Source organism: Parasteatoda tepidariorum, chromosome 2 (genome assembly GCF_043381705.1).
Source record: "Parasteatoda tepidariorum isolate YZ-2023 chromosome 2, CAS_Ptep_4.0, whole genome shotgun sequence".
Taxonomy (NCBI): Eukaryota; Metazoa; Arthropoda; class Arachnida; order Araneae; family Theridiidae; genus Parasteatoda; species Parasteatoda tepidariorum.
Window position 1 is genome coordinate 96,535,169 of NC_092205.1, and position 13,399 is coordinate 96,548,567.

At 34.4% G+C, this 13,399-nt stretch overlaps 1 protein-coding gene across 8 annotated transcripts in view; it reads right to left on the bottom strand.

The window, feature by feature from the left end:
• The window catches only part of LOC110282887 (eukaryotic translation initiation factor 4 gamma 1), a 72,426-nt gene that overhangs the window by 9,551 nt on the left and 49,476 nt on the right, over positions 1-13,399 (bottom strand). For 5 of the 8 annotated variants that reach the window (XM_071178057.1, XM_071178058.1, XM_043056160.2 and 2 more), the window contains 2 exons: positions 7,584-7,678; positions 3,714-3,886 (listed from right to left, as the gene is read on the bottom strand). The exons of 2 other annotated variants lie outside the window; for them this stretch is intronic. In XM_071178057.1, the coding sequence (XP_071034158.1) occupies positions 3,714-3,886; positions 7,584-7,678 (268 nt within the window). Of the gene's footprint in view, positions 1-3,713; positions 3,887-7,583; positions 7,679-13,399 lie in introns of those variants that run through there. One more of the 8 variants, XR_011636256.1, reaches the window with a different exon arrangement.

Sequence of the window (13,399 nt, forward strand, 5' to 3'; positions counted from 1 at the left end):
TCCGGGAGCTTTATCGGTCTATGCCACGCCGTGTGGCAGCTTGTATCCAGGCTAGAGGCGGGTCAACACCTTATTGAACTTGTTACTGTAACTCTGCAATAAATTATTCAATTGTTCTGAAACTGTTTTCATTTACTATTCTGTACATTGTCTTCCCATCCACCAATTTTCGTTCAATCGGACAACTCTTTCTTGGTGCGTCGATTTTTTTGTTATAGAGTGTATATACACATAGCTGCCAACATGGATAGGAAAAAATCCAGTAGATAATTGTTGAATGATGTACTAAATATTTTACACATAGGGAATTTTAGGGAGTCATAAAAATAGAAAAACTGCAATATTTTCCAGTTATGATTGACATTCAACACACGTGAAATGTTATGTATTATGTTTACTCATTTCGAATATTGATAGGCATTTAATTCATCAAAGATAGTTACGATTTGTTTTAATTAATTTAAAAAGAGAGTTCTGAATAAAAAATAAACTGAACATTTTAGAACAAAGAAGGTTTTGAAATGATTTTTAATAAGTGAGGTTCACTTTATGTATTAGTAATACTTATTTAATTATTCAAGCAATAATCTGTGCAAAAATTCTATTTCAATAGGGATTTTCTTAGGAAACTTACTCAATTTTAGGGAATTTTCTAAAATGTACAAAAACCAGGAGAATTTTAGTAAACCAGTAGAAACTGGCAAAATTCAGTAGAGTTGGCAGTTATGCATATACAGCTATGCATATACATGTTTATATATTTTTTACGCCGTGGGAAATATTATAAAAAATATTGTTCTATTCAAAGGAAAAAGAACTTTATATAAAATTTAAGCAAAGTTCTATTCTTAATTCTTAACATTTTATTACATGCATAAAACACACTGCTTAAGGGGAAAAAAAACGAAAAAATGTCATTACATCCCTTTCAAACTCAACTATGCAGCAAACAAAAAATAATTTATCATGGCCGTTTAACCATTTAAAAATGAATTAATTTTTTTTTTAAAATTTATGCAATTTTACTTTAATGTTCTTGTGGAGTGAGTAGTTAACAACCATGCCAACCTTCATCTATGAAAAGGTACCCCAGCCTAAAATCGAGTTAACATGTCTAATATATACTAGTGAATTGGGAATCTATTTTTGTAGTAGTAGATACACTACATACTGGACATATTGCATGGTTTTGAGCTACCATCAATTTTCTGATAAATTCCAAACTTAAACCATTTTTTTCTACGAATATGAAATTTTTGGCAGATATTGCAACAAATTGAATCATAGGTTTTAAAATGCCCACATTATAATGTACGTTGATTTCGAATTACGCATTTGAGGAGTCACTTTTTTACATGGTTTGTCAACGGCTATTTTTGCAGTTATTCCTGTTGTTGTTATTGTCGTTTGACAAGTGCAGAAAAGTATAAGTCAAATGGGACCGAAGGCATGGAGCACAGCCCTGGCCACATCTCCTACTTTTTCGGAATAAAGGGTGTCATAGCAACAGTTGAGGTCGATGTTGAAGAGGGTATTCCTAATTAGCTTGATTAATATTGAATTAATTTTGATTTTTAAGTACTACTTTGTCTTGTGGGGGGAATTTTGAATCTAGCATTTGAAGAATCATTTTTTGATGCACTCAATTTGGGCCACTTATGTTGTCTACTTGGTTTTGTCGATCACATTTTGCTTTAAACAGCTATTATTACAGATTTCCACTGATAGGAATACCGTTGCAGTTCGAAAATTTCAAATTTGGATAATCACTTTATAACAAACTTTTGTTCTGACAATCCCATATTAAACATTTAAAAATCCATGATTTTTCACACCGTGACTCGTAATCACCAAACTCTGGATCTTGTTACCGTGATTTCCAAGTTTTTGTTAATACGAGGGTTATTTCCGATCAAGGTCCGATTGGTCGCTAAAAGAAAATCACAGCCAGAATCAAGAAAATTTTATATGGAACAATGTTACAACATTAAGCTAATTTTCGACATAATCGTCGTTTCGATTCATACATTTGTCGTAGCGTGGTATCAAGTTTTAAATACATTCATCATAGAAAGCAGCCGTCTGTGTTTTCAGCCAATTCTGTGCGCTGGTTTGCAGTTCATTGTCTGAGGCAAAAGTTTGTCCTCCTAGCCAGCGTTTCATGTGAGCAAAGATATGAAAATCTGGGTGAGCCAAGTCAGGACTGTATGGTGGGTGATCAAAAACTTCCCATCCAAAACTTTGAAGGAGGATCGTTGTTGCAACTGCAGTGTGCAGCAGCGCATTATCATGAAGAAGGACACGGCAATATTCCTCTTCTCTTGTTCTGAATTGCCCTTCAAAGACGTTGAATAGTCTTGCTGTACGAAGCTGTAGTGAGCCGTTGCTCCACGTGGCATAAATTCCACCAAGAGAACACCTTTACTGTCCCAATACACTGTAACACTGTAGCCATACACTTTTTGGTGGAGAACGTGTGCTTGAACTTCACTGGTTTGCGACTGGGGGAGTAAGAATGCATCCACTGTTTGGATTTCTCTTTCATTTCTTCAGTTTCATAATGGACCCATGTCTCATCTCTTGTGACAATTTTGTCCAAAAACTCATCTCCGTCGTGATGATAGAGCTGGAGGAAGGTTAATGCGGCGCCCATTCGTTGAGTTTTGTGATGGTCAGACAGCATCTTGGGAACCCATCTCGCGCAGAGTTTGCGGTACTCGAGTCTTTCACTCACAATGATATAGAGAGCTGACCGAAAAGTTTCCGGAAGCAATTCACTCAACCCAGAAATTGAGAATCGATGATCTCCGCGAATCGCCTGATCCACGCGCTAAACAAGATTATCGGTTGACACTGATTTCCTTTCCTGGCTTCCTGCATCATGAACGTCTGTGCGTCCAGCATCAAAGTTCCTGTTCCATTCCCGCACTTTGCTATCACTCATGAACTCTTTACCGTTCACGTTACTCATTCGTATATGACTTTCGGCTGCATTGCTTCCTTCAGCATGTAGAAATTGAATGACTGAACGCAATTTACATTTGGCGGGAGACTCTATTTTTTGAAGCATGTTTATGTGCTCCATACGTACTAAAAATTGACAACCGCTAATCCGCACTTTCCCCTGTGAAACTATGGACACAGCGCAAGACGTCTGCGCACTGATCTAGCGGATTTTCCCTTAAGTTTTCTTTAGCGACCAATCGGACCTTGAAAAAAATAACCCTCATATAACAATGGAAAATGAATAAATATTGAAAGTCTGGTAAAAATCACTAACAGGTAGAATTTAGCAGAAAAGCGAAGGATTCTCTTCCTGTATTAGTTATAAAAAACTTAGCTTTACCATAATCTAAAGAGTTTTTAAGGGATATTTAGTAACTCGATATTTTGCAATTTTTGTAGTTTCAAGTACTTCTTAAGGAGTTTCAAAGGTATATAAAAACTGTGTGCACCTTGCCTAAGGGAAATAGCTTGGTAAGTACTGAAAAGATGCATTTCAAAAAATAGCTAAAGGTAATTCTGTGCAGAAATTATTAAGATGCTTGACAATACTGTAAAAAATAGTTCATAAGCAAAGCATTAAAGTTTTAGCTTTAAAAACTTTTGATGCTCAACTTGATTATCAATAAAACAATATTTTTTTTTAACCAAACCAGCTTAATAAACTCACTTTTCAAATTGAAAATTAATAAAAAAAATTCTGAACCTACCCTTTTTTGTAATGGTCGAAGGTGATAATATTTTGTTTGACTAAGTTAAAAAGTAGTTGGCCAAGGGAATGGCGCGCTTGACTAGAGCGCTCTAGGACTTGGTTGATTGCAGCATTAATGAACAAATGGATTGTACTAGGAGAAGCAAGCTCCGTGATACACCTGATTGCTTCCTAAAAAAGTAAAAATAAAATTATTGACTTATAAATATATATTCTCAGAGATTAGAGGTTAGTAAGAGGGAAGGATCCGAATTCAAAATAAATTATATGCAAAGAGATAACTAATTTTTCGCCAAACACAAAAATTTAAAAAAAATGATGAATGTTTTTTTTTACTGTATTGAGTAAAAGACATTTAACATCACTTTTCCATTTAATTTAATTATGAGAAAACTACCAATCAAAACTTGGAAAAATCCTTAATATTTAAATTGTTAGCGAAAATTCTTCCCTAATACATTCTTTCAGTTTTATAATGAAAAATTATAACTATAATCTAATATATATAATTCTCTTATGTGGCTCCCAAATTTTGGCTGTATTTCTTTTCCGCCGGTAGCAACGTTTGCTTTGTTTTGTTTACGTTTTGAAAACAAAGCATTCTGCCTTTTAATGATGTGTTTCTGATTAAGAATTAAGGATGGATTTAAGAAGAGCTGTGAAGTATTATTGCAATAACAATCGTTGAAGAATTTTTAGAGAAAATGAAACTCCCGAGGAAGCCAGCTATCACCGTGCCAATCACGTAGAGGCGGACAGGTTGCGACGTGCAGCACGTGATCGTGGTATCGGCATTTGCGATATAGCGTTACTAAACGGAGCATGATTGTGGGTCGATGACTGAAACTTGCAATATTGCTCTGCACGGTATTGGAAGAATGAGGAAAACTCTAGCAAACGTTATATGAAATGTTGCCATGGTGGTAAAGTACAGTTGCCAGATCTTGGAACTCCAAGATCTTCCGACCGGCAATTCATCGGACTCAAAAAATTATCGATCTCACATAAGGGAATACAATGCTGCTCTTGCTTTTGCTTCTATGGGAGCACAAATAAAGGCCACTCCAGGAACTGGGCCATACTGTTTTCGAATCCATGGCCAGATCTACCGTATGGTGTCGCCACTTTATGCTGACAGGGAAAACAATTCTGGATACGGACAGTTATATATATATGACTTGAGCGAGGCTACAGAGAGAAGAATGGGAAGAAACGAAAAGTGTTTAGAAATTTTTATGGAAAAGTTGGATGATATATTGCGTCAAGTAAGTCCCTTTGCAGATTCTTTCACCAAGATACATCAAATTGTTCAAAGTAATCTAATAGTTCCCGTAAAGATGGTTTTTATGGAGGATGGCAATCTGGATTTGCGGAGATATAACAAACCTACAACCACAACTGAGGTTGCTGCTATTTTTGTTGGGGATGATGGGGAACCCCCTGCAAACCGAGACATAATTATCTATCCAACATGTCAATTGTGAGAAAGTTTGGTAGACCTGACCTATTTCTCACATTTACGTGCAACCCCAAGTGGTCAGAAATAAGTGATGCTGTAGGGAAAGGTCAGAAGATAGACCAGATGTTGTTGTCCGTGTGTTTAAAATGAAGTTATCTGAACTTTTAGAAGACATTTTAAAGCGAAACCTGTTTGGTGTTGTTGTAGCTTATATATTTGTGATAGAGTTCCAGAAACGGGGCTTACCACATGCTCATATATTGTTGACATTAGATGATAGATCGAAAATCCGCACAAAAGATGACATTGGCAAATTTGTTTGAGCTGAATTGCCAAATCCTAATACTGAACAACGCCTGTATGATATCATAACAAATTGCATGATCCATGGGCGGTGTACCCCTTTGAATCCTAATTCCCCGTGCATGAGAGATGGGGAGTGTTCAAAAAAATTTCCTAAGGAATTCAATGAATGTACTGAAGAAAATGTTAACGGATACCCTGTATATCAGCGTAGACAAGAAGAGCCTGTCAAAGTGAGAAAATATGAAATAGACATCAGATGGATTGTCCCATACAATCCCTGGCTTTCTAAGAAATTCAGTGCACACATTAATGTAGAAGTATGTGCTTCTGTCAAAAGCGTTAAGTACTTCTACAAATATGTCTACAAAGGTCATGACGCTGCTTCTATCAGGTTTACAACTGAAAGCGGAAGACTTGACCATGATGAAATAACAACATTTTTAGATGGTAGATATGTAAGTGCCCCTGAAGCAATTTGGCATTTAAGTGAATTTAATATGTCTGACAGATCTCATACAGTCATGCGTCTGGCAGTTCACTCACCACTCCAGCAGCAAATAGTGTTCATGGGTGGGCAAGAAGCTCAAGCAGCTGAACAAGCTGATATCAAGTGTACAACCTTGACAACTTTTTTTGAATTAAATAAAACGGATAATGAAGCTCACAGCTACACTTACTCTGACATTCCCCATCACTACGTTTTTGACAAAAGTGGAACAAAATGGAAGAGGCGCCAGCGAGGATCACAGCAGGTGATTGGAAGGATGCATGTAGTTAGTGCTCAGGACAGTGAAAGATTCTATTTAAGAATGTTGTTACTCAGATGCAAAGGAATCGTTGGTTTTGAAGATATCCTTACTGCGGACGGAATGCTGTGTACTTCTTTTCAAGTAGCATGTAGGAGGACAGGACTTCTGCAAGGAGATGAACATTGGAACCAAACATTAAGCGAGGCTGCAGAAGCACAATCTCCTAATAAGTTGCGGATGCTGTTTGCCATAATATGTGCGTTCGGGGAAGTTGAAGATATTCCTCAACTTTGGGAAACACACAAGGATGCTCCTTCTGAAGATTTTCTTCATATATATGCTGAGAGTACTGGCATACAGCACGCTTTATCAGAGATTAATAAATTGCTGCAATCATACAATTTAAATTTGGACAGGGTGAAACTTCCTGCAGTTTTATTATCACTGTTTGGCCCATCATCCTATGATGCTTTACAAAAACAGGAAAATGCAGAAATATGTAAAAAAAAACTTAACACCGAGCAGAGAGAAGTTTTTGAGACAGTCTTATCAGCTGTTTACAGTAATGATGAAGATTCCTCTAAGTGTTTTTTTCTAGATGGACCTGCAGGAACTGGCAAAACGTTTCTTTACAATACTCTTTTGTATACTATTCGAGGGAAAGGGGACATAGCAACACTCGTTGCTTCAATAGGCATTGCTGCAACTCTTTTGAGTGGTGGCAGAACCGCACATTCCGTCTTTAAAATTCCTATCATTTTAAATGCTACTTCCACTTCCAACATAAAACCTAAGAGTAAAGAGGCAGAAAGGTTGCTTAAAACCAAATTGATCATCTGGGATGAAGCCCCAATGACTCATGCTCATGCCTTTGTTGCTGTCAGCAGATTACTATGTGATATCACACAATGTGAAAAACCAATTGGAGGAAAAGCCATTTTGCTTGGTGGGGATTTTCGTCAAGTCCTACCTGTTACTTTACGGGGGTCGAGATCCTTGACTGTGGCAAGCTGCCTTAAAAAGCATCATCTTTGGTCGAATTTCATACAACTGACTCTCACACAAAATATGCGAGCTCTGGATACAGAAAAAGATTTTTCAAAGTGGCTTTTGGACGTTGGAGATGGCAAGGATGGGGATATTTTAAATCTCCCTGAAATCTGTTATCCTGAGTTTCAAGATCCCATTGCACTATTGTATGGAGATATCGATTTTAGAAATGTTACACCTCAACACTTAAAAGACAGAGCTATTTTAACAGCTACAAACGACATATCTCTGATCCTAAAGGGGGTTGGCGAGCGATAGCCCCCTAGTATTTGTAAATTATAATTGAAAGTTAGCTCTAACATACCTCAAAATCATTATTATCTAAAAACTCATCAACTAGGAGCCTAGCTTTAATTTCCATCCGATCAATATTATATTCTGGACCTTTCAACTTATGTTCTGGAAAAATAAAAGGCTGGAGGTTAATAAACAATACTTTATCATCAACAGCTTTTGAAAAAGTTTATACATAAAAAAAATCACAAATAAGCTTAAAACAAAATAAAAATCGGAAATATTTGGATAAAACGTGAAAAATCAGAACTAATAACATATTTTAAATCGGGAAGTTATGTAAAAAAGGATTTAGGATTAAAAATAATTGATAGTTGATTTAATTAATACGTTTGATAAAAATGGAGAAAGTGTAAAAAAAAAAGTAGACCCTTACGGAAAAAATTGAGGTATAAATGAGGTATTTTTCAAAGGTATAAAGGAGGTTGTCACACGTCGTTAGGTTGAAAAGGGTGCAAATGAATACCTCAAAATCATCTCAAATATACCTTAAATATAACCCCTGAGGTATATATGCATCAACTTGAGGTGTTTAATTTCGCATCTGTAACGAGGAAGAACACTTCAGGTTATTATAAATCAAACTCAGGTGTATTTTTCGACCGTTAGATAGCTTGACTTTGATGAACGTGAGGTGTTCGATATTCTACTTTAGGTTGTTGTTTTTCAACCTCAGGTATAGATTTATATAGTTGTTGAGGTATTTATTTATCTACAACCTAAGGTGTGCCATTTTACACTTCTGGTTATTATAAATCAACCTCAATTGTAATTTATGACACTTGGAGAGGTTATTTATTTCTTATTTACGTCCTGTGTTACATGTTCTAGCTTAGGCAATTATTTCGTAAAATGAAGTATATATGTTTGCATTTTTGGAAGTATTAATTCATCAACCTAAGATGCGACATTTTACACTTCAGGCTCATATAGCTCAACCTTAAGCAGATTTTTTTCAATAATTACGAAGGTAATAATTCCCAAACGCGAGGTGTAATACGGTCCACATGGTTAATAAGTTTTTAACCTCACTATACAAAGAATATAATATATATGGTTGGTTGGTTTCGTATGCTTGTTTAGGCAGCAGGGTGCGATTGTTCTTGTTTTCCAGTGGCGCCATCGATGGCCAAGAATTGGACTTCTGCCACACCCATTCGTCGCACCCGTTTATAGGGCGGACCCATTCATACATCCATTCATTCATCCACAGATCGTCATTTTGACCTGAATCCGAGAAGGATAGATCTCCAATCCAGCACCCCCAGAGGCATTGATTTGTTATGGGAACATGGAGGACTGATTTAACGTGCATCAGTCGCCATTTTACTACACGGGGAGTCTTCGGCCGGCAGGGTTTGAACCCACGAACTCTTGGACACGGACCCAGCGCCCTACCGACCAGTCTATATAATATATATAAAGATATTATATTTACCATATGAAGAATAATGCTTATCATTACATATTTTCACTAGTAGAGATCTTCATTTATCAACCTGAAATTTTTAATATTAAATTTTCAGGAGTAATTGCTTCTTTGTTAAGTTATAAAAGAAAGTTTCGAACTCATAATTCTTTTGTAATTTTAATAGATTGAATTAAATCATCTTGAAATGAAACTTATCCGAATTCTGCAGTTAGAAAAAGTTATTTGTGGGAACTCATATTTTTAGAAGATAGTTGTCTAAGGTGCTTGAGTTTTTAAAGCTACAAAACTACAAATTTAAATAATTAGTCAACTGAAACTCAAACTACTTTCATTTAAAAATAAAATTTCATTCTTTTACAAATCAACAAAATTATTTTAAATACTGTTTCCATCTACCTGTTGAAACTAGGAAGTATTGGAACCTAAAAGAAAAAAAATATGAATTAGTAAGAAAGTCATATTTACAATAATAGTGGCAGGTTTTAAAATATTAGAAATTGTTTTTCTCATGATTGAAATTAACTGGATGAAATTAATTTTCTTTTTTCAGATAAATGGCATTCCACTTCTATCATTTCTATTCAATCCTCGTAGCTAACAAGCATGACAGGTACCACAGCCACAAAATACACTGAAGAAAGTACTACCATTAACAACATTTACAAAAATTCAAATATATAATTCCAATCTCATTATGAAATTTTAACACTTTTAATTTTCCTATACATCTGGTATCATTATGATACTTGTAAGTTTGATAGTTAAATTTTTTTTCATACAAATCTTTAAACTCAATAAACCTAGTCTATATTTTTAAACGTTCTCTCAGACTTCACGAAACTAATAGCTTTTTTATAAATTTATAAATTTTTGACGTTGATTCCGAAAAGGACTTCCGCCTTTGTCAATCTTAAAAAATAGTTATTTTAATATTTATTTAATCAATGTAATCAAGAATCAACAATAGTTTAATAAATTAAAATTTTAACGATATGTGCCAATTTTCATGCATTTTTTACACTCAATCGAATAAAACTAATTACAGGCTGATAAGGAGCATTTGTTTTAAAGTTGTGAGCAATTTTATGTGAGTAAAATGTCTAAGGGAGAACGATTTGAAATAAAACTTTTAAAAAAAGTTGAGTAAAATATGTCCCATATAACTTATAAACTCATGTTTGTGAAAATTGAAACTCCATGAAGGACTTACGCGAGTGAACTGAAATTTTTAGGAAATGCAAAGTAGAGCATGATATGCAAATGATTAGAATTTCAGACCCGTAGCGCATGCGTATGCTGAGCAGCGCTCTTTGAACGGCGGATGGATCCGAATAAAAAGACGGCTGTAGCCAAGCGAGTATGGTTATCAGTGGTTATCTGCTAGTGGTAAACGTTAGCTTAGTCATTACTAGACAACGGATTATATGCACTAAAAAACGGACAAAATATGCATGCAAATATGCACTAAAAAACTTGAATATATGCTCTTAAAACTAGAAATATGCATTTAAAATAGAAATTATAAGTTCAACTTATTTAAATACTACTACTTACTTTTTCCAACAAACACAGATAAAGCATTTTTTTGTTAAAAGGAAGAAAATCAAAATATTTCTTACTTGAATCTACACATTTCTGAAGAAAAAGCCTAAAACTGAAGTATGATAAATGAGAGAAGAAAAATCATCGCATTTTCCGGAAAGATTTTATTAAACTGAATAATTTTTGCTGCAATACACAACTAAGTGTTTTTCCAAATGTTCAAGGGTGAATTGATGTCGTCGGTCATCAAAGATCATTTTGAAAGCAGAAAATGACCTCTCCACGTCAACCGATGTTATTGGACAAAACTTGTACAATTTCGTACTCATTGGTTTTACTTTCTCTGGAAGTTCAGTTCCGTTTCCATTAAGAAAATCATTTATCTTCTTCACTGCTGAAAAACCCGAATTTTTGTTTTGAACGAAACACCATTTTTCTTTTACTTTCTTCCCAACTGAGTCTGGAAGAGCATTGATGCACTGTTGAATTTTTTCAATTTCGGATATGGCTTCAGCCAGGAGAGGACCTCGTGTTTCGAGCTTTGTTATTGCTCCACTTAAGAAAGAAAAGTGAGTGTCAATTATGGCCAAGTCCTTCTGCAAAGAGATATCCTGTAGTAATTCTTTTGTGACATAAACTGAAGAAGCACAGGAACTGTCAATTGCATCTAGAACTGACTTTATTGCATCAAAATTATTAGCGTAAAAACGTGCAGCTTCAATCCATGTAACCCACCTAGTTATCACAGGCTGTGGAGGTAGGGGCAAATCGGGATACATTTCTTTATACAATTTTACGCGCACAGGTGCCAAGAGAAAAACTGTCTTGATACTAGAAATTAAATCATTCACAGAGGAGAATACTTCTCGAACAGTCTCAGCCAGTCTGTGAACAGCATGAGTCAAACATGTAATATGAAGCATTCTGGGATAAAAAATTTCCAGTGCTGCTGCAGATTTGACCATATACGGAGCGGCATCACTGACAAAAATCAAAACAACTTCAGAACCATCTCTATCAGGCCATAATAATCTGATAGAATCATTGACAAACCTTGCTATGGTTGAATGATTGAGTTTTTCAAGGGCTTTGCTTGCTGGAAGATGTGGTCGAGCAGGAATATTATCCATTTTTCTACAAATAAAATGAGCAATATAGCGACCGCACTCGCACTTATCTGTCGTCTCATCGATTTCAATCCATATAGGGCCATCTCCAATATCTCGTCGAATATCATCCAGTACTTCGTTATATATCGGTTGAAGGTAGTTCTTTCTTAAAGTCGATTCATCGGGAATGATCTGATTGGTACAATATTTTTTTAAAAACTGTCTTAAGTTTGGATTATTTAACTTTTTTTAAAGGAAAATTGCTGCTTACTAAGGTTCCCAGGTAGCAAAAAGATATGATCTAATATCAGAAAGATGCAATATACTATTGCCGCGCTAGAAAACGCAATACTCTTGAATCCTATCTTCTAATAGTAGCATTCGAACTTTCAAAATAATCATCTATTTCATTACTTTTGGTACAGTGCCACATTTTTGCGAAAGGTTATCCCATATTATTAATAAAAAAACAATTATTTATGAAAGAAAACAATAAATGAAATATTAATAAAAATATCATTTTTAGCCAATATAATTTTATGCAAAAAAAACACAAGGTAATATTAGCAAGGCAGAAGTAGGCTGAGTTAAGGTTGTCTACAGTCGCTGCCAATAAGCGAAAGCAGAGAGCACGCCGCACTTTACTACAGGGCTTTTGCTATACTCAATCGCCGCCATTATCATAAAGGGTCAGCGAGAATGAAATTTTTAACTTCAAAGGTATTTATGATTCATTAATTTTTAGTAAACTTCATAAATTTCAATGATAGATACATAAAACCTTAAAGTAGTATCGTAGGTAATATTTTTCCTGTCGAAACATTCATGGATTCGTTTAATGATCTAATAAATTTATCAGTGAATATTATGATTGTGCTCATTTTTAACAATGCTCGGTCGTAGTAGTTGACTACTCTGTTAAAACGTATAGTCTGACTATAAATAATAAGTACTGTAGTTAGTTTAGGCTTGTAAAAACAATGTTTACTTGGTAATTCGCATCTGACAGAATTTCACTATAACAATGATAAAGATAAAAATTAATTTTTAGTAAACAAGTCTGCCATGTTAAAATAATTATTAATTAATCGGCTACTTTTCAGTTAAAACCATTACATTGTAAAATTCTTGAAATTTTATTCATGAGGCGAACACTATTGTTACATTATTTTAAATTTCCTGTTTAAAATATAGTAAAATAAGTTTAACATCTTTATTTTCATTTCTTAAATATAGACATATTTGCATGCTTTTGATACATCATTATTTATATTAATTTGTAAATGATAAAAAAATAAGCAACAATGTGATTTATTCAAAATGTGTTTACATTATATGAAGAGCAGTGCTGATAAGGAGTTACAATTTTTATTCAGGAAGTTCTTAAAAAAATGTGCATTTCCTATTTGCAAACATTTCCTATTTGCTCTATGAGCTTGTACAATGTGCAAAAATATTTTGATAGTTAGGTGTCATTGTACTTGATCTAAAAAAATTAAAAAGTATTGAATTTGACGTTTTTGTATCTGTATATATACTTGAATATTTATTTCAAATAAAAAGTGCTTAAAGGTTTTGCACTATAATTTCTTCTTTTTAAAAAAATTAAATGAAATTATTACTTGAGAGCAGGGTTTGTTGATTTAAATCAAATGTTTTTTTAAAAAAAAAAAACATTTGATTTAAATCAACATCATATTGATTTTAGAAGTTCAAAAACAGTGTTTTAAATTATTGATACTT